At 35.2% G+C, this 24,993-nt stretch overlaps 1 protein-coding gene across 1 annotated transcript in view; it reads left to right on the forward strand.

The window, feature by feature from the left end:
- The window catches only part of IL1RAPL1 (interleukin 1 receptor accessory protein like 1), a 1,287,591-nt gene that overhangs the window by 1,252,750 nt on the left and 9,848 nt on the right, over window positions 1–24,993 (forward strand). The window contains exon 9 of the mRNA XM_036840523.1: window positions 17,090–17,233. Within this exon, the coding sequence (XP_036696418.1) occupies window positions 17,090–17,233 (144 nt within the window). The remainder of the gene's footprint in view (window positions 1–17,089; window positions 17,234–24,993) is intronic.

Below are 24,993 nucleotides of genomic sequence, written 5' to 3' on the forward strand. Positions count from 1 at the left end.
GACAATGCTTCCCATATCATTTAGCATACCCAATAAGCCTAATTAGTTTAATATCTCTCTTTTATAAGGACAGAGAGCAAATATTTTGAGGTATTCCAGGGGCCTTTTGGAAAACCCCAAATTATTTCCAGGTCAATAAGACTTCATCAGAATTTGACTTGGGGGAAGTTTGTCAAAAATATCAAAAAATTTTAAAACACTTGTCAAATAGGATCATAGGTCACTATGAAACAATACTTAGTTATCCACTTAAAATGACAAAGACTTCACAGGCAAATACAGAAAGTTAAATAGTTGTAAAAAAACTTAGCTCTTATAATATTTGAAGAGACTCGGGTTTTTTTCCTAAATAGTCAAAGACCTGATAAAGATAAAACATAGTAGAATTTTTGTTTTTCTAGACAGATGGCATTAATGATAAAGAAGATCTTTGTTTACAATTGCTTATTAAGAGCAGACCAATAATCTAAAAAAAAAACTTTGTGCTTTTAACAGAAAGCAAAACCAAATTCTAATTTTGTACAAGTGTACCTTTGATACTGAAATTTATTCACATAATTAAATTTATCCCAATCTTAGCCAGCTTGATCACACATAAAATTTCTTTCCCAAGATCCCTTTTTCACAAAACTTCTACAACTTTCTATGTCCACTTTAGTTTGCCCCTTTTTCTCTTTCCCAGTTTGAAATAATCAGCTCTAGGACAAAAATCACTTTTATTTCTCTCAACAAAAATGCATCTCCATTATCTCATGCCTTTTCTTACCCAAAAATACATTTTACTTCCCTTGCATACAGAATTGTTTCCCTTATTATCTCTAGTATCCTTAATCACATGTAATAAGTAGAAACCTTAATTTCTAGTGAAAACAAAGAAATAAATAATTGTGAACTACATTAGCATTTTGTGGTGTGGAGAATTTATAAATACCTTTTTTTTTAATTTCAGCTCTTTTAATTTTTTTATTTTTTATTGAAGTATAGTTGATTTACAATATTGTGCCTATAAATACCTTTTATAATTCCTAGAAATATGTGCCCTTTTAAATAGTGCGGTCTTTCAGTGTGGCACAAGACATGGTTACTGAAAGACTGAAATTCATCTTTAGTTTCTCCGCAATAGGAAGTCAAAAGTAGATAAGACTATGTTCAATAATTAATGTTTTATTATTTTATCTTATTTAGAAATGATCTAGATATTTAATGAATTTCCATCATTTAATTTGATCTAGCGAAACCCTAAGGGTGTTAAGTTACCAAAAAGATTTGGGGAACTATTTAAGTAAACAATCGTTTTAAAAAGTTCACCTGAAAACTCTTATCTCATTTACATCTATTTTATACATTTGTTTTTAATAATCACACTTAGATTACCCCTGAAGATTTTATGAGACATTAAAGCAGTTAGCCATCTTAAGTTATTTTTCTTGTTGACAAATTTTGTAACAGAGATAACATGAACTTACTTGACTTTTAGTAAACCTAGGTAGAATAAAAGTATTATACTGAATGCTGATAACTTTAAAGATACACCTGTTTTAATTAAACCAGTAACTTTAAATTTGCTTTTATTGACTAAAGGTTAATCATAGATCACATGAACTTAAAAAACATTTGCGTTAGTTCCTATGACATTTAGAAATAATTTATGTAAGCACTTACTTTAAGCTGAGTAAATAGAGCTCTTTTACAAATTAATTATGGCATGACCATCTAGAGATATAAAAATAACCCTATCTGTAATGTACACACCAGAGAGAATATTCCCACTGGTCCTAAAGGCAAGCTGGGTCTACCTCACCACACCCTTGCCCACGATCTTTGCAGGTATCTTTGGTGATAGCTCTATTCTGGGAACAGGCCCTTTATTTAAATTATTTTAGGCAACTAAGACAGACATAAAAAGAAAAACTTCCTGAGTTTCTATTTCTTAAAAATAACCAGACTAAGTTGATCCTCATACCAAAGAGACACATTTTGGGGTTGGCAAAATTTGCTCCCCTACACCACTCTTGGAAAGTCAACCCGAAGTCCCTAGAGCAGTGCTTTACCATCTTCTGTTGTGGTTGTTATCGCAATCTTTACAGTACACAGAAATCACCTAGGAAGTTTGTTAAAAAGTGATTCAAAATCACTAGTCTGGGACTTCCCTGGTGGTCCAGCGGTTAAGATTCTGCACTTACACTGCAGGGGGCACGGGTTCGATCCCTGGTTGGAGAACTAAGATCCCACATGTCGCGTGGTGCAGGAAAAAAAAAAAAATCATTAGTCTGAGGTGAACTCAAGATTTGAATTTCAAACAAGTTTCTTGATGCTGCTGGTCTGTGGACCACAGTTGGCATACCAAGGTCTTTGCCTAGACAATAGGTACTCTAATAAACTTGGTAGAATCTAACAGGTGAAAAGCAACTAGCTCTCTTGAGTTCACTGTTGCCATCACAGAGGAATGAAAGAGGGGTATAGCCAGTCAGCGGGACTAATTCTAACTAATTGCCTCATTCTTTTTACGTGGTCAACACCTTTGAATCTGTTTGAACGTTTGTACGTTGCCCTCACATCTAGTCTTAATGAGGTTACTTGCCTCATGTATTCAATGAAATTGTGCTTTATAGGACACATTTACTACTCAGAGAGATGTCTGAAAGAGCACTGTCTTCAAGTATTAAATAATTAACCTCTTAAATGAAGAGGGCCTTCATTGTTGGACACAGTTCCTCCGTATCCCTTTTTAAAAAGGAAATCCACTTAGGGATGTCTCAACGACCTATATATGGATATATACATATATTTCAGCCTATGCAAATAGGCTGTATACAGTGTTCAGCCTGCGCAAATAGCAGTTCCCAAGGAGGAACAAGATATATGATGGGCAGTAAATACTGCTAATTTCCTGTTTTAAACACTTGTATTCAGCTAAATCTCAATTATGTGTAGTAAGGAAGGGCAGACTATGAAGATTGAACCTCCACATATTATTGGTCAATGATATGATCGCGAAACAGGCAAAGAAAAAAATAACACAGTAACAGAACCTGGATAAACAGTTCCTATGTGTTCAAAAGTTCAAATCATTTTTTACAGGCGTCTTTCTAGCATCTAAAGAGGTTATAAAAACACAAGTAAACCTACAGTGAGAGCAGAGGGAATTCACTGGAACTCAGATCTTTGCCTTGGAAAGTAACACACAGGCACTTTAAAAAATAATAATTCAGTTTAAGATATTTGCAAGAAGCCCACAGATATCATTGAGCACGCACATAGCACAATTCCACATATGTGATCAGAGATCACAAACAGAATAGCCTATCCATGGCCACTACCCACCAACACACCATTCCTTTTACTTCTCAGAACTACCTTAATATTCTCATTATTTCTGGGTCAGGACAACCTACTGACTGACAATTCTTCATATCCTGCTCAAAGTCTCACTTCACTGCTGGTTAAAGATGATTCATATAATGCTGTTGTATGAGAAAGCAATAAATCATTCCCATTCACTAAATATGAATTAAGTCCCAGCTCTGGGCAAGGCACTGGGTTAGTTGTCCTCAGTAGTTGAGTCACTGCTGCCAGAGGGATGTCTATCACCATCCTGGGGCATGAAAGCAACATTGTTGGGGAGAGGAAGATGGCTGTGCGTTTTTATGGCTGTGAATTCCTGCACTCAGTTGAGAAATCGCACAACTGGGTCAAAAATGCAAGGTATAACTTTTAATAAGCAGTTCCCTGTATATCAAACTTTGACAACCACGTCAGTAAAGTGAGAAGTTAGACGTGACACATAAAAAAATGCTAACTACTCTCTCAGGTCATATAGTAGGAAAAAACGTGTTGATTTCCAATAAATTTCCATGGTAACTTGTATTAGATTTTAGTGCTGAGAATTACATTTGCCATCTGTAAGAAATATGTTAGCTATTAGTCTCTACTTTTAGGGCACATATACTATTTTTAGCATGTGTTCTATGAAGAATGATATATCTGGAGGTTGATTTCTCTAAATTAAAAATGGACATTTAAATGCTATTAAAATAGATTTTGTTTGTACTTCACAAAAAGAAATCCAGTGGTATATTTAAGAAAGCACAAAAAGGTCATTTTAAAGATCACCCAAGAATCATTACCATGAATTAGAATTTGATATGAATGAGGATTGACTGAAAAATTGTGACCAGGGATGAAGAAATGGACAGTTACTTGAGAGTGTTTGTTTTTGACTCTTCACTTTTGTGTGACCTAAAGCAAGTCTCTTTATGTCATTGTTCTTCATTTTTATCATTTGTTAACTAATTGTCCTTAAGCCACAGTGCAGTAGTCTTGTAAGAACATATTAAACTCCGGGTGACTAACAGTATATATTAGCCCATTCATCAGATTTTATAGGTTCTCAGAGTTTTGAGTCATTGTACCTCATTTTGCAAATCTTGAAAGTGAAATGAAACAGTTGCTCTTCCCAGGAATTTTCTTATAGTTTTAAGTGTTTGTAAAGTTGACTCAGATCTTTAGATAAGTTCCTATAACTGCAGAATAGAAATTATAATTCCTTAAGATATGCTATGGCAGATCAAAGTGCTGACTGGTAATGGTTACCAAATTTATGGAAACTAAAATGGTAGAGGCCATTATCAAAAGCTAAAGAATGATACTTAAATTGCCTGACTTAAATCAGTTTGGAATTCTAATTCTAGTATGAAATATAAAGTGAATATGACTTGAAAACTCATTTATACTACTTCACCATTTCAAGGTAATGACTCACAACTGCTTGGGTGCATTTCTGATTCTCCCCAAGTGAACAAATACATCCATATGATTTAGCTATATCACTATCGAAAATAGCTAAAAGGAATACATTAAAGATATCACAACAAAATTCCGTATTGGCCATCGTCTTGTGCAGATTAATGTCAGTGGCAACTCAGTAGTCCCATAAAAGTTGATAATATTAAAATATATTTTCAACTTGGCACGTGGCATGTGGGATCTTAGATCCCTGACCAGGGATCAAACCCGCGCCCCCTACAGTAAAAGCACGGAATCTTAACCACTGGTCGGCCAGGAAAGTCTGTCAACTTTTAACTATTCTCAGACCAGTTTAGCTTCCTTGTCTGTAAAACAATGCAATTAGACTAAAATTTGAAATTTGAAATCCATATTTTCTCTAAAATGGGATTATGTTTTAACCTGCTCTTTCAGGGAATATTTGTAAACTGTTGCAAAAAAACATGGTTATTATTTATGTAGAGAAAAACTCCCTATTGGTGTTAAATAATTCCTGCTAGACTTGCCTGGCTGAACTAGGCATCTATAAATGATGATTGGGTAAACAGACAGGTGAATGAAAAATTAATTAGGCTAAAGAGTTTACCATAAGGGCTCTTAGCAAAACACAGATTATAAACCACCTTGGATAACTCTATTCCAAACTGTCCAGAGTAAAAGGCAAAATATAAGCTATTTTGAAGTGTTAGCATTTAAAACTATAGGTCACTTGCCCCTGTTAAGTTCACTTGAAACCTAATACACTAGAAAGAGATGCATTAAAAAAATTTTAACTGAAGTAGTAATAGTGGTTATCTCAGGGAGGTCTGATTCCATGTGACCTTTAATTTCTTTTTCTTATTGTTACATGATTTTCAAAATTTTTACAGTAAGCATATTTTATAGAGTCAGGAAAAAAGGTGAGAAAAAAATAAATGTATTTTGATGCAGTCTCTGAAGAATTTTAAAATTCTTACAGGAAACCTACCATTAATCTGTTTGCTCTAAAATCAAGTTATTTCCACATTTTAAAAGTATGTTAAAATCTGTTTCCTTGAATGTATTCTTGCTTCCACTTTATATCTGTCTGTATTAGAAAACATTGCATGTTAGGGGACACCTTGACTTTTGCATTTTCTCAAACCACTGCTAATTTTCACACACCAAAAATCAATACATAGAGTGAGACAATAAGATAATGCCTTACTCTTTGTGAAGCAGGGCAGTATTACCGCTGTTTTGGTAAAAGAATTCATTATTGAGGACAGGCTTTTCATATATCCTGACGACACAGGCCACTAAAACATATGAGCCACCCACTTTATTCTCAACTTTGTCGTGGCTTAAGGAACTTTTTACTGTTCCCTTAGGAGGAATCAAGGAATGGTAGTTTCTGCTATTGGTAGTTCCCAAAGCATGCCTATTCTTTCACAGAGTGTTGATGGGAGAAAAAGAAAAAACTTAAATGTTGATAAACTCTTGACTAGTATCTCTTTACAAAATGAGAAAGGAAGGCAAACTTACCACTATTTTCCTCAACATTTTTACGTTTTCAGAAAACAAAGAGTGATCAAAAAAGATTCAACAGGGATAAGAAATGGATTTTTCTGTTACGTCCTTTGAGGGAAATGATCCAGCATGCGGTTTGATTATTGTTTTTGCCTTAATAGTCTCTAGCTCTGTGGAATCACCAAGATTTTGAATGAAACTTGTCTTGTGAGAGAAACAGCTTTTGCTGAACACGTTTTATTTTAATGCTTTCAGTAATTATGAAATAAGTTAAAATCTTAAAGGAAGAAAATTATAATAATAACATAAAATTCTAAAGTTTATCAAAGCATCCCATTCTGTATATTGCAGTAACTCCGTTTTTACATGTGTAAAATATTTTATAAATCGATTTTTAACAACTGAATATACTGACTATACTACAAATCATCATACGATTTTTTTAGAAGTGTTCAGTGTTTCTGTCGAGAGCATGGTTCCTTCTATTGGTTATCTAAGCAGTCCAGATGTTCTGGGTTCTTTGGCCAGTCCAAAGCATTCCCAGTGGAAGACCAAATTCTTTTAACTGTGACTATATATCCTCTGGTGGAGGATTGCTTTTAGGATAAACACTGCAGCCCTTAACAAAAAGGAGTAAAATGGCAATGCCACCTTCACTGTGACAATTTTCTCTCCAGAGACGTTTTGTAACATTCCATCTGTGACTGTCTATTTGTATGACATGTTGAAAAGGAAATTCCTAGTAGAGGTAAAACAAATACTTTTTCTTCTAAGAGGTTTTCTTTTAGGCATCAGTGAGGTTTGACACCTTTGTATACAATGGCCCTGTCTTCTAAGCTGGCCACCCGAGGCCCATTTAGTTGTTTATTATAGCAGTATCTTCCTTTGTCTGGCTTCTCCCCATCATGCTCAGTTGTACGAGATCTAAGATGAAGGAGACCCCATCTGAATACTTTGTATGTGTCTGTGTGTGCAAATACATAATAGTCTGTGTACAGCCCACATTATGGTCTTTGGATAGACCTATTTCAAACATTGCTTTCAGAATCCAAAGGGGAAATGTTTTCAGAGATAAAGCTCTGTCTGTGTTAGTAATACCACATGGTACATTTTGAAAATATATATCAATTTTCCACTAGGGAGAATCATTGTCCTATTTTTCTGACCTAATTTTAAGAAACCTGACTTAATTGATACCATGAATCCTTCAAACAAATATTTATTTTCAAGGTGCATGCTAGCTGCTTGGAAAAGGAAAAAAAAAGATAAATATATTCTAGCTGAGAAATCAGAGCATGAATTTGCCTACCATCACCCATTACACCGTACACTTGCTTTCCCCGTACTCCACACCAAAGTACTTGCCAAACTCCTTTGCAGCCACTGTCCTGTACTGTGCCACACAGTGTCTGATCCCTATCTCTAAGATCCCCCAACAGAAACACAAATACTCACACACACAAACACCCTGAGTGAGTTGCTCACCCGGTCCTTGGGTATTATTCTTATAGTAGAGCATTTCTTACACCCATATAAAAGGCCTAGCAGAGTGACACTTAGGTGCACAATAAATATTAACTCTTATTATTTTGTTTTTAAATATTTCCTTGCATGCCTGACTCTACAACTACACATCAGCTCCTTTAAGGCCAGGAGCATATTCCATCCATCATTTTATCACTAGAACTCAAAGCACTACACCTGGTACATTTAAGGCACTTATAAAACAAAAAGAAAGTGAATGAGTGAGTGAAAAGACAAAAATGAATAATAATATCAAAGATGTAAAACAATACTTTCCTCATTCTTTAAGTCTATAAAGACTATGTATGTTATCATTGCATTTATGGATGAAAGAATCCTTTTAAATCTGTACTATGAAGTTGACCATTTTTCTATAGAATGAAGTTTTATCATCAAACTAATAGACTGTGTATTAATAATTATACCCCATCAGTTGCTTGAACCTCATGACGCATTGTATGGAAAAATGGCTCACAGAGATATTCTCGTCATTTTAGAGTGGGAATGCACAAAAATCTAACTTTTCATTAGAAAAGTGCATTTGTTCTTAATCATCCAGTCATCCATTTATTCAAATATTCATTGAGCTCCTACTATGTGTCAGATAGTTTTCAAGGCACTTGAGATAGAATCAGTTAAAAAATATGAACAAAATAGACAAAAAAAACTTGCCCTGATGGAATTTAAATTCCAGTGGGAGGAGATAGACAATAGATAATAAATATATTAATAAGAAAATTAAATACTATGTTCTATAATGATAAATGCTATAGTGAAAAATAGAGAAAGGAAAGTGGATACAGCCACAGGTTTGTGACTTGGAATGAGTGGTCAGTGGACCGAGTTGCAAAAGTGTTCTATGAACAAAGACTTGAAGAAGCAAAGTGGGAGGCCCTAAGGTAAAGCAGTTGTTTATCATGTAAAACCATGAACAACACTTAGTGGTATAATGCAGTATGGTAAGTCATCAAAAAAGCTACAGAAAATACAGGTTCTAAGGACACAAATTGCTTTTAGTTGGAAAAGCTTCACTGAAAGTACAGATCTTAGCCTTGCCTTGCAGGATTGGTAGGGTTTTGATAAATGGAAAGAAGTTCTAGGTTGGTACAGAATTGGGAAAACATATGTCAAATTCAGTTCACATTGGAGGGATAATTCCTGCTGGAGGTTAATCAGCTGCTTCAATTAAAGGAGTGAAGGACCTTGAATGCCAACACAAGGGGTTTGGACTTTTTCCCGTGAGCAATGTAAATCAGCTAACAGTTACTGAAGAAAATTCCAAGATGAGGACATGTTTTTGGAAGATTAAACTGAAGGCTTTGCAAAGATTATAATAGAATAGCTGTGAATAACTTTAATCCAAAATAATCAACCCAAAATATTCTCTAATTACAATAACACTTGTAATATTGTGATCTTACCATAATTTCCATATGGCCTCTCCAACTAGATTCACCAATTATTAACATTTTGCCACATTTGCCTTATCTCTCTTCATCTAGTTAGGTAAATAAAAAGATAGAGCTACACTATGTATACAAACACATATTATTGCTGAACCACATGAGAGTAAATTGCAGACATCATGACTAAATTCTTCAACATGAATCTTCTAAAAACAAGGATATTTTCTGACAAGACCAGAGTATATTTATCAAATTTAGGAAAATCGAAAATGATAGAATGCTATTCACTAATATATAGTCTATATTCACATTTCAAAGGGTATTCCCATAATATCCTTTTACCACATTTTCCATCCAGAATTATGCAATCCATTTAGTTGTCAAGTCTTTTTAATCTCTTTTAATCTGGGATTGTTCCTCAACCTTTCTTTGTCTTTCATGGCATTGACATTTTCGAAGAATAGAAACCAGATTTTATTTTTTACTCCTTTTTAGGATATTTACTTATATGTGGCTGGAATACTGCATAAATGATATTATGCCTTCTTAATGCATTACATCAGGAGGTACATGATGTTAATTTGTCCCATTACTGGTAATGCTAATTTTGGTCACTTCCTAAAGATGGTGTCCATTTCTCCCTTAATCATTAATAAATAATCAGTAGGGAGGTACTTTAAGACAGTAGGAATATCCTACCTCATCAGTCTTTCACCCATTAACTTTAGCCTCTGTTGATAATTCTTGCCTGAGTCAATTATTATTAGGATGGTGGGAAAATGGTGATTTCTAACTCTATTATTCCTTCTATATTTGCCAATTGGCATTCTGCCCTAAAGGAGAGCTTTCCTTTTTATTAATTTGTTTATAATTAATATAAACTCATGGATTCATGTTTTATTTGATTACTGTCATTACTTATTTTAAATTGTCTTTTAATACATGCCACTTGGAACTTCCCTGGTGGCGCAGTGGTTAAGACTCCGCACTCCCAACACAGGGGGCCCAGTTTCGATCCCTGGTCAGGGAACTAGATCCCACATGCATGCCACAACTAAGAGTTCGCATGCCACAACTAAGTACCCCACGTGCCACAACTAGGAGCCCATGTGCCACAACTAGGGAGCCCCCGTGCCACAACTAAGGAGCCAGCGAGCCACAACTAAGGAGCCCGCCTGCCCCAACTAAGACCCAGTGCAGCCAAATAAAAAAAAAAAATACATACCACTTATGAATATTCCCTACTTCATAGAAAAAAATATAAAACAAAACTTAGCACCCTTCCTATCTGGTTGGGGAGAGAAAAAAGACATTCCAAGGGTAGGCTCTAGCTAACTGTATAAAGAATGATGCATTTTTTCCATCTAGTCTTTCATTTAATTTTTTGTTTTAATAGTTTATTAATGTGTAACATTTCAGATCCAAGGGCTTGTGGGAGCTTAGTCTAACTAGACCCTGATCATGGGTCCCAGCCAAGACCATATTTGCATTCTTTTATTTTTTTTTTGAATTTTATTTTATTTATTTTTTTATACAGCAGGTTCTTATTAGTTATCCGTTTTATACATATTAGTGTATATATGTCAATCCCAATCTCCCAATTCATCACAACACCACCACCCCCCTCTGCCGCTTTCGCCCCTTGGTGTCCATACGTCTGTTCTCTACATCTGTGTCTCAATTTCTGCCCTGCAAACCAGGTCATCTGTACCATTTTTCTAGGTTCCACATATATGCGTTAATATACGGTATTTCTTTTTCTCTTTCTGACTTACTTCACTCTGTATGTCAGTCTCTAGATTCATCCACCATATTTGCATTCTTAATTGACAGTAAGTTAAAGTTAATTTGATACTTTGGCTGAAAACCTCTTTCCAAAACTGCAAAATATACTACTTGGAAGGTAACCTTTTGCCCAAATGTTTGGTTGCACAGATCACGTTGTTAAATTCAGAGACCACTTTCATTTATTATTATTATTATTTATTATTAATATTATTATTATTATGTATACCTTTTCTTGTTCCAAAAAGCACTTTTGCAAGAGCAAAACTACTATCTTTACATATCAGTTTATACCTTCTGAAAACATTTTCTTGCTATTATGTGAATAGCAATTCAGCTTCTTAATGTGTTACCAAAAAAAACCATTATAACTGCTTCTAAATTGCATTGATGTATTGTAGAATTGAGTTGAATATCTTTGTAGGCTGAGCATAATTATCCTCCTGCCAGGAACAAATAAGTTATACTGCTCCAGAGAAATAAATATGCATATGAATTTATGTGGATGGATAAATCCTTATAAAGTTTAGCTCTTTGTAACACAGTGAGAGAAGAAGAAATGTACTTGGTGACGCTAATGAATAAACTGGGATCATTATATTATCTATCATGCATTTCCCCCACAAACTTGCATTTTACTGCATATAAATCAGGGCAGAGCATTTCAAAGGACTTTATATAATGAATGAGGCAATTTTAGGATGAACTATATAAGAATAAGCCACCTAAAGTCTTCAGTTATACTTTAAACAAGATTATATATATAAATATAGACAGAGATACAAAATGAATACTCCAAGTGAAGAGTTCAAAATTACATATAGGGACTTCCCTGGTGGTCCAGCGGTTAAGTTTTTGTGCTCCCAATGCAGGGGGACCAGGTTTGATCCCTGGTCAGGGAACTAGATCCCACGTGCCACAACTAAAAGATTCCGCCTGCCGCAACTAAGACCTGGTGCAGCCAAATTAATAAATAAATAAATAATTTTTAAAAAAACACAATTACATATAAACTTTGATTTAACTCTGTTAACATCTTTACCTCTTCAAAGATACCTAGCAGAAAAAGTTTGCAAACAATAACACTAAGTACAAGCCAATTAAAAAAAAACAGGATTCCAAACTATACTAGGTAATTGCAGCAAGATTAGTGTAAACCAAATGCATTTATTATTTGCAGTGTAATCCAATATACTAGGGGATGGCATGCGCTTTATTTTAATTAGCTGTTTCTTTTAAAGGGTTGCTTGGTCCAACTGTCTTGATAAGAAAAAATTGTAGTCATTGCTCAAAATGCTTGTAGCAAATCTAGTTTTAAATTGAAGCAATTTATTCCGAAAGCAGTCTACTACTGCAGCAATAATCAATGTGTTTTCCCTTAGCCATACTGGAGCTTTCCACGGACTATTGTTAATTGCCTGTAACTAAATGACTGCTTGTGCCCTTAAATGTAACTCTTTGGTACTTGTTCATTTGTTGTGTTTAACCAAATGCCGGTTTCCCTTAGGTTTTCCCTAGCGATTTTGCTTTACAATTTTCAGTATTCAGTCTCAGTCCCTTAAAGGGGGCAGAGTCTATCATTTTAACAAAATAACACAAAGGCTAAACAGATTTTTAAAGGTTTGCACTTTCTCTTTCCATCCTCTGATGTTGAATTGTGCTGAAATGGAATCTTTTTATTTTTTAAATGCTGCCACTGCAGGCAGCTTGAACTTGAGCTGAAAAGCAGATCCCATTTCAAAAGGAAATGACATTTGCTGGGGCAACACCATTCACATTGTAATGTAAAGATAAAATACAGCAGTGAGCCCCAATCATTTCTTTTAACAGTAACAGAATTTAACCCCTAGTAATTTTGTCCTGACCTAATGTATAAGCAATAATGGCTGGCACTCATATTAATGAATGTGTCCAGCTTGGAGCAAAAGAATGTGGAAACTGAATCTAATACACCATTTTATTTGGGAGAATTTACACATGCTATATAAACCAATGGAAAAAACTTCAATGGAAAAATTTTTAACCTGCACACTTTTATAATATGAAGGCAGGTGTATTAGTCTTTACGCTATAAAAATAACGTAGTAACTGAGGAGCAAGCACTATTGTGTGGACTGTGGGGAAAGACACATTTCTTTTCCGACTTACAAGTTTGTTATAAGCACACCGTGCTTCTCCATGTAATACTATAGAGGTTTCTGGGGGAAATCTGAGATACTGTCAAGATCTCAGGATAAGTTAGTTCTCTGTAAATGCTGTTTCTTGGTCTAGTTTTGGGTATCCCTAGTATTAAGAAAATGACTATCATATGGCTCAGAAGAATTTTTCTAGCTTTATTGCTCACACTCTAGGTATATGTAAGTTTTCATATGTTTGTACCTTAAAGGAAGTATTCATGTGACACAAGACCATTTCTGTAATTCCTAAGCCTCATCAACCCTGCTCTCTTTTTCTCATTACATTTTAGACAGTATTATTGGTTAGCCTAATAAATAGTGTATTCAAGGTAGTATATACAGTTTTTTGAGTGGCTCATGACATCTAGCAATGGGAATAATTCACATTTGGGCAACTACTTCTCTGAAAACAAAAAAGACTTACTGTCATAAAATTTTTCTCTTACACATATTCAGTTTTTAGAAGTTAAAAAAAAATGTGTGTAGAGACCAGTGTTAAAAATACCATTTGAAGAAAATGAGAATTCTGCTTACTGGATTAATAGAATTATATTTCAGGCATAGTTTTTGATTGTTCTAAAAGCTATTCAACGAGATATGGGTGTGTAAGGCATGCTAGATGCCCAGGCCCAGTGCCATGGTTCCAGAATCAAAGGATGTGCTTAGGGGCACCATGAAAGAACCATTCTCTGCCTGGGCACTTATCTAGAGCAAAGCAGCTGTCCTGACTCCCAGCTTTCCTTACAGCTTCTTCCCACATAGCCCTTGGGTTAGAACTTATAATGACTGTTTTAAAAAAAAAAAAAGTCAAATTTTTAAAGAATTGAAGTACAATTAACATAAGATAAAACACATAGATCCTAAGTGTTTATAGCTCAATGAGTTTTGACAAAAGTATATATCAATACTTGTACCTACACCTGAAAAAAGACACAGAGGTTTTTTCTTTGTTTGTTTGTTTTTTTACCCCATTATGTTCCCTCTTGCCCCTTCCCAATAAAATTTCCCATCACCCATCCACAAAGCATCCCTTTTGTGATTTCTATCCCTGAGGTTTATTTTGGCCTGCTCTTGGACTTCATTTAAATAGAATTATACGGAAGGTATTACTTTGTGTCTGACCTTCTTCACCTAACATAATTTTGTGAGATTAATGCATGTTGCAGTAGTTCATTCTTTTTACTGCTGAGTATATTATATCACACGGACACACAACAGTTTGTTCATCATATCCTGTTAATGAACATTTGGGTTGTTTACAGTTGTGGTTACTATGAATAAGACTACTCTGAACATTCTTGTACAAGTCTTCTTGTAGACATCTGCTTATATTTCCTTTGGGTAGATACTTAGGAGTGTAACTGCTGTTCATAGGGTAGATTCATATTTAACTTTATTAGCAGCTACTCAAAATTTTCTAATAAATAGTACCATTGGGCACTTCCGCTAGCAGTGTTTGAGAGTAGAAGTTAAGCATTCTCCATTATTTTTTTATTTCTTTTCTCACACAACAAATTTCAGAGTGATGAATTCCAAGTGTGTAATACATTATATTAGAAAACAGAATGAATATTAAAAGGAGCCACAGTCCAATATATACACTACCAAATGTAAAATAGATAGCTAGTGGGAAGCAGCCGCATAGCACAGGGAGATCAGCTCGGTGCTTTGTGACCACCTAGAGCGGTGGGATAGGGAGGGTGGGAGAGAGACGCAAGAGGGAGGAGATATGGGGATATATGTATGTGTATAGCTGATTCACTTTGTTATAAAGCAGAAACTAACATACCATTGTAAAGCAATTATACTCCAATAAAGATGTTAAAAAAAAAAAGTAGCCATAGTCCAAATGCTTCTCTCTCCCATTATACCCAGTGTAATTTAAATCAGATTTTTTCTGGTATATAAATTAGCCTATGGGCATAAGTTAGAGTTTTATACAGGCTTCTATGTGTGGTGGAGTTTAACTGATATCCTGAGAGAACAAGACTCAATGTACCCCACAGACTTATCTACCCACTAATCTTTTCTGTTCACATAGTAGTGGGAAAACATTATACTAAATTGGGTTTTGTATTTTATTCCTGGTACTTTTGTAGTACTATCTTGTGTAGTCCCTCACAAGATTCAGCAGATAAAGCTGTCTGATATTTACAAATAAAAAATATATAAATTTCCTTGAGGTACTTTTTAGTATTTCACACTTCGTATTAATTCACTTAGACTCTAAAAGATTTAATAACTCACTTTATTTTTTCTTTCTTAAATTCATAAAGTCCAATCACTTTTTATAAGTTTTTCTTCTGTGTCCTATTTAATTTTAATAAGAGCAGAAAAATACACTTGATGAAACAGTAGTTTATATGTTTTTTTTTTATTAAACTGTTGAATTAGAAATGAAGGACTAGATAATGAGAAATATGGCTGAGGTTTTTTTTTTTTTCTGTTATCATCACAGGAAAAGTGACATCACATGCAAACACACACACACACACAAACATGTCCTTGTGAGAAAATGATGGCCATACTTTTCAGATTATTTATCAGATACTACATTGCACCCATGATGATTTCACCCTATTTGTAAGATCTCAGGAGTGATCTTGTAACCCAAGAGTAGTTGTCACTGCAAAACCATAGATTATTTTAAAGTTCTCAGTCTAAAACTACACTGACTATGTTACAAAATTAGATAACCCATTAGTGGATTGTAAATTACAGGATCAAAAATACCATTATTTTAGAGCCATAATTTCAGGAATATTTATCTTTAACGGTAATTAAGGAAACTAGTATTTTTCAAGGTAGTTGTCAACTGCAGGGAACAATGGATACCCATCAATAACATTTGGACTATGATGATCAAGGTCAACATGCATAAATAGGCAGTTAAAGTGAGTTTCAAAATCTGTGCATTCTGGCTTAATGTTTAAATACCAGTATCATTGAATTTGTTACAATGTTCGTGAGCTCTAAAGGAGAAAAAAAGAAGTGAATATTTTATCCCTTAAATTTTTTGATCATTTTTTATGCAATATAGACATTCAATAGGAATAAGAGAACTTGTATACAGCGAATGGCAGGAAAATTACTCTTTTGGATAGAATGTAGTGACATACCAAGTAAAAGTGGAAAGAAAGGATAAGAAAAAAATTTTTGAGTAGCTTAGTGAAAGGAAAATACTACCAACATAGTCTGGTGTGACATCCACTAGAGAGCCTATTTCTTGAGCCCAAGTTAGCACTCAGCCTCCAAGACCGTGGTCAGCCACATTGGCACCACTCTATTCAGAAAGCTACAGGACAAGTGGTTATTGCTTCTGACAGGAGCCAGCAGACAGTATTCATTAGGTGGTCCACCCAACACTCTATGCGACAGTCCACACTGCCCTTCAGGAACTGTGCTGTTTGACCCCTCATCTCTTCTCAGCCCCAACCCCCAGGTGACAGCTCAGGTGGGAAGGATCAAGATTCATATTGGGTGAGTTCAGAAACCGTCCTGGCTTAAAAGCTTCATATCCACAGGAACCGATATTTCTTTTATCAACTCCATGAGCATAGCTTACAGGATTCCCACAAGGGATGGGTTTATATGTAAGAGTTACTTGCACTCCAGCAAGCCCAAAATTATAGTTTCCAATCAGGTATTTATAATTCTCTCAGTCCAAATGCAATCTACCAATATAGGTTCATTTTTACCATAAGCAATGTTGCTTAGAAACACAGTTACCACATACTACCTTATCTGGTTACCAAGGAAACAGCTAGAAAGTTATCAAAAGATCAAATTCTCAGGCAGAAAGGGAAGGGGTTGTGTTAATCCATTACCTACATCTGATCTCATCCACAAAACTGTGAAATCAAGGTGAATTTATGATTTTGTATGTGAATATGGTATAATTCCCTCTTGTAATTTTTTTTCTAGAGCTGATGTATACAGTTGAACTTGCTGGAGGGCTTGGTGCTATCCTTCTGCTGCTTGTTTGTTTGGTGACCATCTACAAGTGTTACAAGATAGAAATCATGCTCTTCTATAGGAATCATTTTGGGGCTGAGGAGCTGGATGGAGGTAAGATGAGTTCCCTCTTTTAATGTTCTTTCTGAATATTCTGTTTCCTGCTTTTGTTTTTTTGAGGGGAAGAAAAGTTACCTGAATAACCATTTGCAGCAGCTCTCACAGTCTTTCAGTGTTCAGTTTGTAAATTCATCTTTTATATGGAACTATATGTGTGATGCTTTGCAGCCAGTAGGTATTTTCCTCTGAAAATTGTAAAGCAACACCTACTCTTTTTAGAACGGTATTCCAAACAGCACTTGCGAATTACAAACGCTGATTAGAGTGTTATCAGAGTGTTCATTTTCTCTCACCTTGTAATCAGTACTGAAAGTCCAGCTTTACTTCTATACAGGTAAGGAGTGTCTCTTTTCATTGTGTTCCCTGGCCCAGTAGTTTGAAGTGAATCTCAATTTGTTCCTTGTTTAGACTGGTCAGTTATAATAAACAGTACCAAATATTTTAGAAATCATCCAGCAGTCTTTTCAATCCTGTTTATTTAGCTATATTTAGACAGGCTAATTTTTATTCCAAGTGGGGACCAACAGATAGGAAAGTGTACAAGCAAGTTGTTTTCATAATAATAAATCTAATACTTTTACTCAAATCGGATAAGTAAATATTGTTTTTGTAGAAATCATAATTATTATTTGCCTCTGGTCAGTCATGAATATGTGTACAATCTAGGAAGAATTTGGAGTCCTTAAAATTGAGCTCCATAAACCGCCCATGAGAGGACTAAAGTTTTTTTTTCCTTTTTTGGTCATTTGAAAGTGATTCTTGTATAAGATAGACTTGCAATATAGGAAGCATATGTGAAGTGACAATAAATTGTACAGATGGTCAAGGTTTCTTATCTTTTTTGTAATCTCTTTTTATTGACTATCCATTTTTCACTAATTGGTACAAAGGAAAATAAAGCAATCGCCCATGCTACCACATTTCCAGGGGCCTCTGGAATAAATCACAGGTAGAACTGTAGTTTGTCAGACGTGTGAAGGAGAGCAATTTATTCAGCATCCCTAACACTCCTGTCTTTTTAACCTTCTCCCCTTCCCATCAGGGTGAAGTCTGTGCTGCAGCAAAGCTGTTTGTTTGTTGGGTTTTTTTTTTTTTTCATTTTAAAGTACTGATTAGCCTATTTATTCTTTGTTTCTAACTTTCTTGCCTGTTCATACAAATTATTAAATTGTTCAGTACTGCTTCAAAGAGATATGAGAAAATTGCCAATGTCAGAGTCGTTGTTGAATGAGAATCAAGCAAAGTGCTAGGCATTCTTAAAATCATTTTTGCTAAGCCTCAAAAAAAAAATCTAAGGTCAATGTTATAATCTCCATTTTACTGATAAAGCAACTGAGGCTCCCAGTGGTTAAATAACTTACTAAAGAAGATAACACTAGTATTATTGTAAGTGGCCAAGATGGGATTTGAATATAGGTCTATTTACAAAGCCTTTATTTTATTGAACACTGAGCCCCTATTGTTTTTAGCTTTTTAAAACTTCGGTGTGTTCAGTATAACCTAAAGATCTGCTGTTGCTTGCACAGTTAGCATAGTAGAAGATATTTGAAAAAGCAGATTACCTAAACAAGTCTCACTTTATCTATTTTGAACATATTTTGTGTTCTGAATGATATGAATGATTTCACCGAAACTATCAATTTCCAGTATAATTTTTTTGTCGTGTTCTGAATGGTAGAAGATTCTGAAGAGTTTAGATGCCTCTAAACCTTAGTCTCATCCCCTTAGATCCTTCTACACATGCTGTTATGGTTGAATAAATATCTACTCTTCCATTGTTGAAAAATTTCTCTGACATCATCAAATCCCCATTCTTCCTAGCTCTCCCACAAGTCCTTTCTTTTTCCAAAGAAGAGATAATTGTTAAGAGACCCCAAACTTTTCATATTCTTGACTTGGCTTCAAAAACTGTAATTTGAAAGTCAAAGTTGATCGGTCTTCTTTATTCTTGGCTACCATGTTATCTCCCCTGAAAAGGGAATACATAAAGTGCTCTTGGAAGGAGAGGCAAAGAGTGAAGAAAAAGAGGGAAAGAAAGTTTACCTCATATTTTGAAGTAATGTCAGAACTATGGTGATTGATAATAACAAATTCACTGACTATTTATTGAATATGTATTAAATGACAAGGGCTGTGTTGGCTATTTTATTGATAGAGAGTTATACAACCAGGAAGACAGAGTTCAAACGCAGGTCTAAATGACTCCAAATCCCCCAAATTTCCATCACTGTATCAGACTAGGAGGTGGACTATTTGGCATCTAGACACATTTAGTCAGTTCTTTTCAAGTCATTGCAATAGGCATTACCTGACTGTATCAGTTCTATATCAAAAGGATTCTATTTTTCCAAGATGGAACATATTGATGCTTTGCTCTCTTAGTTTGTTCACATCACTCCTTGTTCCCCTCTACACAGCCTTACATTTTATTGTTTCCCCTAGACTCAGGCCTTAGCACTTCTCTTCTAATTCTGCAGCACCACCTTTTTGGATCACATGTACAACCCTGTCTACACTTGCATTTGTGTACAAATGACTCGTAAATCTAAATGTCCTTCTCCCAGTTCTCTTGTTTTATTATCATTTTTTTCTCTGCTAACCTGTAGGTTTTCTCCACTATGATAAGTCCCAACCCCAGCTTTTGAGTCACGCACCCCCCACACTCATCTCTTATCATCCTCCATTTTACGTCTCAGTTCTTTGTATCATCCTCTACCTCATTTGCTTCACTTCCTCCTCATCTGCCATTTCCAATTAGTTTTCATGGTCAGTTAATTGTACCTCTTGAAAATAGACTATTCCCTCAGTCTTCATTGCAAATGCCTTGTGCAAACCTCCTACACCATCTTCTTAGCCTTTTTCTGTTCCCCTCCATTTGATCCTCCACACTCGGCCAGACTTCTCTTTCTAAGTACAAATTTACTGTGATTCTCTGAAAAAAAAAAAAAAAAAGAGCATGCCTCTATGTCGCCTGCCAGAGCAGAAAGTTTTCTTAGCTAAGAAAGCAACTGCTGTAACAGGGTGACCCAACTTACATTTATAGCCTGGCCACCCCCGTGGAATCTGGTCATGCAACGTTCCAGTTAAAACGAGGTGCTGGTCTTTGGACAAACACAGCTATTGAGGATGGACCCAGACAATGCAGTTACACATAATTCTCAGGTCCCTTTGAGTAAATGAGGTAACCATAATGGTTAGGGGTAGGAGAAGGTAAATTGCTCCTCTACCACCTTGATTCCACAAAATAGTGAAAGAAAATTTGGACAAATTCTACTGCATATACATTTATTAATAAACAATCATTTAACCTATCCTATAAACTTGAAGAAGTCCCAACTCTGTGTCATGTGAGTGTGCGTGTGTGTGTGTCTGTGTGTGAGTTCCCAAAAAACCTTGCCCCTGAGGCAAATGTGACAATGCCAGTGGCAAGATTAGGCTAACCATCTAAAGACACCTAAGAATATTCTTCATTAACTGGGTAGTGATACAGAAAAATGTCATGCTATTAAATGAAAAGCAGAAAACAAAAAGATTTGTATACTATGATCATCAGCTTTGCACATACCTATGTCTCCATGTAGATAAGAACTGAAAGATAATATTTAAACATGAAAACAGCATTGTAGGGTGTTATGATTCGAGACGTTTATACTTATATTTTTAAAAAATTTCTCTAATATTTACCATCTTTTCTATTACATGTAACTTTTTACATTCTTTCTGAAATAAATTTGAATTTATGAAAAAAATATTCTTCATCAGGGCACAGGACCATTTGGAATCAAGCCTGGAACAGTTTCCCTAAGGAGGCAGGCCACTGACCCCACTAGATACTTGAGGGGTGGGATGTGTCTCTAAATGATGTTATGTTATCCATATGTCTTTTTTTAATTGAAGAATAATTGATTTACAATGTTGTGTTAGTTTCAGGTATACAGCAAAGTGATTCAGTTATAAATAAATAAATAAATAAAATTCTTTTTCAGATTCTTTTCCCTTATAGGTTATTACAAAATATTGAGTATAGTTCCCTGTGCTATATAGTAAATCCATGTTGTGTATTTATTTTATACATAGTAGTGTGTATATGTAAATCCCAAACTCCTAATTTATTCCTCCCCCCCTTTACTCTTTGGTAACCATGAGTTTGTTTTCTATGTCTGTGGCTCTATTTCTGTTTTGTAATTAAGTTCATTTGTATCATTTTTTTTAGATTCCACATATAAGCGGTATCATATGATATTTGTCTTTTTGTCTTACTTCATTTAGTATGCTAATCTCTAGGTCCATCCATGTTGCTGCAAATGGCATTATTTCGTTCTTTTTTATGGCTGAGTAATATTCCACTGTGTGTGTGTGTGTGTGTGTGTGTGTGTGTGTGTGTGTGTGTGTGTGTATGCCACATCTTCCTTATCCATTTATCTGTCAATGGACATTTAGGTTGCTTCCATGTGTTGGCTATTGTAAATAGTGCTGCAGTGAAAATTGGGGTGCATGTATCTTTTTGAATTAGAGTTTTCTCTGGATATATGCCCAGGAGTGGGATTGCTGGATTATATGGCAACTCTATTTTTAGTTTTTTAAAGAACCTCCATAGTGTTCTCTATATAGCTGTACTACATTCCCACCAACAGTGTAGGAGGGTTCCTTTTTCTCCACACCCTCTCTAGCATTTATTATTTGTAGAATTTTTGATGATGGCCATTCTGACTGATGGGAGGTGGTACCTCGTAGTTTTGGTTTGCATTTCTCTAATAATTAGTGATGTTGAGCACTTTTTCATGTGCCTTTTGGCCATCTGCATGTCTTCTTTGAAGAAATGTCTATTTACATCTTCTGCCCATTTTTGGATTGGGTTGTTTTTTTGATAATGAGCTCTATGAGCTGTTTGTATATTTTGGAAATTAATCTCTTGTCGGCTACATCATTTGCAAATATTTTCTCCCATTCTGTAGGTTGTCTTTTCGTTTTATTTATGATTTCCTTTGCATATGTCTTGAGTAGCACTGATTTCAACATGGAGGGTCCATTTCCAAGGTCCACTATACTTAGTAAAAAGCCACTAATTTTAGCAATGAAACTTTATTTCTAACATCCATTGTGGTAATTAATGAAGCATCTACTTTTGATCAGAAATAAAGATAGTTGGGCTTCCCTGGTGGCGCAGTGGTTGAGAATCTGCCTGCCAATGCAGGGGACACGGGTTCGAGCCCTGGTCTGGGAAGATCCCACATGCCACGGAGCAACTGGGCCCGTGAGCCACAATTACTGAGCCTGCGCGTCTGGAGCCTGTGCTCCACAACAAGAGAGGCCGCGATGGTGGGGGGCCCGCGCACCGCGATGAAGAGTGGTCCCCACTTGCCGCAACTAGAGAAAGCCCTCGCACAGAAACGAAGACTCAACACAGTCATAAATAAATAAATAAAAGAACGTGAATTTCTAAAAAAAAAAAAAAAAAAAAAGAAGAAATAAAGATAGTTGAAGTGTTTGTAGTGGCTCTAGAGTGTTGCCTTATTCTAATTAAATGCTAGCTGACCATCCTCATAAAGGCAACCTACTGTCTCTAGAGCTGAACATACACTAACATAATATCCCACCATCTTTACTGGAATAATTACAAAAAAAAAATACACTTATCACAACAACCAGAATCCTTTGCCCGTCCATGCCTCTGACTGGGGTTTCCCTTCCACTTTTGTTTAAATGCTTATATAAAGGTAGTCCTTTCTTCCTTCCTTCCTTCATATCTTCCTTCCTTCCTTCTTTCCTGTCTCTTCTCCCTCCCTTCTCTTTCTCTCTCTCATATACAATTCGTATTTCCCCCTAACTTACAAAGATTCCCCTCATAATCCCAAGGTCTAGTTATTTTCTCCTTCATCTTTACTAAAATGGTACTTCAGGCACATCATTTTTGCAGCCCTTTTCACCTTGAGTAATTAGCACTTACTAGTGAATACTTACAACTTGTAGAGCATTATGAATTCAAGATTCCTTATCACATTTATTTATTTATGGGAGCAGAGGGCTCAGAGACAAAGTCATGAAGGAAAGAATTATTCCAAAATTTTGCAAGGATGTCTAGATTTTAGAATTGGCTCTACAAATAAAAAATATAACAAATATTTAAAGAAAAAACAAGGTTATAATGTTATGGGTAGTCTATTAATAAAAGAAAACAGCAAACAGTAGCTCTCTTGCATTGATGATTATATTGGTAGGTATCAGTAAGGTACTGCATAAATTTTCATTAGGGAGTAACTTATGGGAACAGGCTTAAGACTCCATTTTGTGGGGAAGATCTAGTGCTAGAGAGGGTGAATCTACTTTATGTTTGTTTGTCTCAGAGTGCAAACTGTTTTGGTTTTGTTTTTATCCCCCATGTATGGGGTTTGAGGGATGTGCTTATTCATAATGATGGCAGGGCAAGCTTATAAGAACACTATAATCACTATTTTATTCAAAAGGTGAAGAGAGAGATCTCTCCTAGTTCTACTTTGGGAGCTATTACAGGTATTGGACGAAATGAGTTAGAGCGATCTTTTGTAATCTCCACCCGCTGATCCTGGGAAATGTGAAGAGCTGTTCCATTTCAAGCATATGAAATAAATTGGTATCTATGCAATCTTAGGTCGTAGGATTTATTTTCCTTTCTTCTTCAATTGTAAGGTTACTGTTAATAGTGTCAGGAATTATTGTCCTCATGTCTATCAGTCAAGCACAGTGCTTCTGTAAAATCATTTAGAAACACTATCTGGTTTTTCATTTGTTTTAGGGTATTTTTTGGTGGTGGTGATTAGATAATTTGCCTACACGTGAACTATCTAGAATGTGTTTTTGAGTTCCAGAAGGAAAAACCTATAGTTGATTTTGGTGTACAACTTGCCCCAAATTGTAAGCTGTTAAGTAGTAGGAATCAAGCCTTCTTGATTACCCCAAATCTTGTGCTCCCTATAGCACTCTGCTAAGTCTTACCCTCTTAATTAAGACTTCTACCATCAATGCTGCCCACTGTCCTCTTAAGGATGCAAGGGAAGGAAACTAATATCTACTGAAGGCCTCCTTTGGGCCAAGAATTTTACTATATGGTAGGGACTCATTGAATCCTAGACATATTCTTGAGGGAACTGCTATTTTATAGATTAGGAAACGAAGTCTCAAATGAGCAAAATAAAAATTAATGGCAGTCAGGATTTGAGCTCAGCGGCTTTTTTTTTTCTTCACTACATCACACCATACATATTTTAATTAGTGACACATTTCAGTATTTGAGGTCCTATGGATTCAAATAGTCCAGAAAAGTACCAAGTAGTAAAACATGTAAACTAGAACAGTATCGTTAAATTTTCAAAGTGTAAAACTCAATCAGCTTTATTTTAGAGTATAATTGTCAGATGCCGCTATGGCTGAATTGACATGAAAAGTGGAATTTATTAAAACAATGACATTCAATAATCACAAAATCAAAATATTAATATATGCTTAATGTTTTTTATTCAAAGATCTATCATCTATTTCTGCAGAGCTTTTAACTGAAAAATTATTAGTTGGAAATATAAAAAAGCATATGAAGGCAAATCTGAAATACAAGAAAGAAATGACTTAATTTTTTAAAAACTCTTATTTATTCAAATTATGTCAATGCTAGTTTTTAATGATCACATAATTCTGTGCTAATATACTACATGCAGACATAGAAAATAGCCTTTTAAAATGAAATACACAGTTCATCATTGGGCCCTACCCGGGTCTCCTTT

This window comes from Balaenoptera musculus, chromosome X (assembly GCF_009873245.2).
Source record: "Balaenoptera musculus isolate JJ_BM4_2016_0621 chromosome X, mBalMus1.pri.v3, whole genome shotgun sequence".
NCBI classification, from domain to species: Eukaryota; Metazoa; Chordata; class Mammalia; order Artiodactyla; family Balaenopteridae; genus Balaenoptera; species Balaenoptera musculus.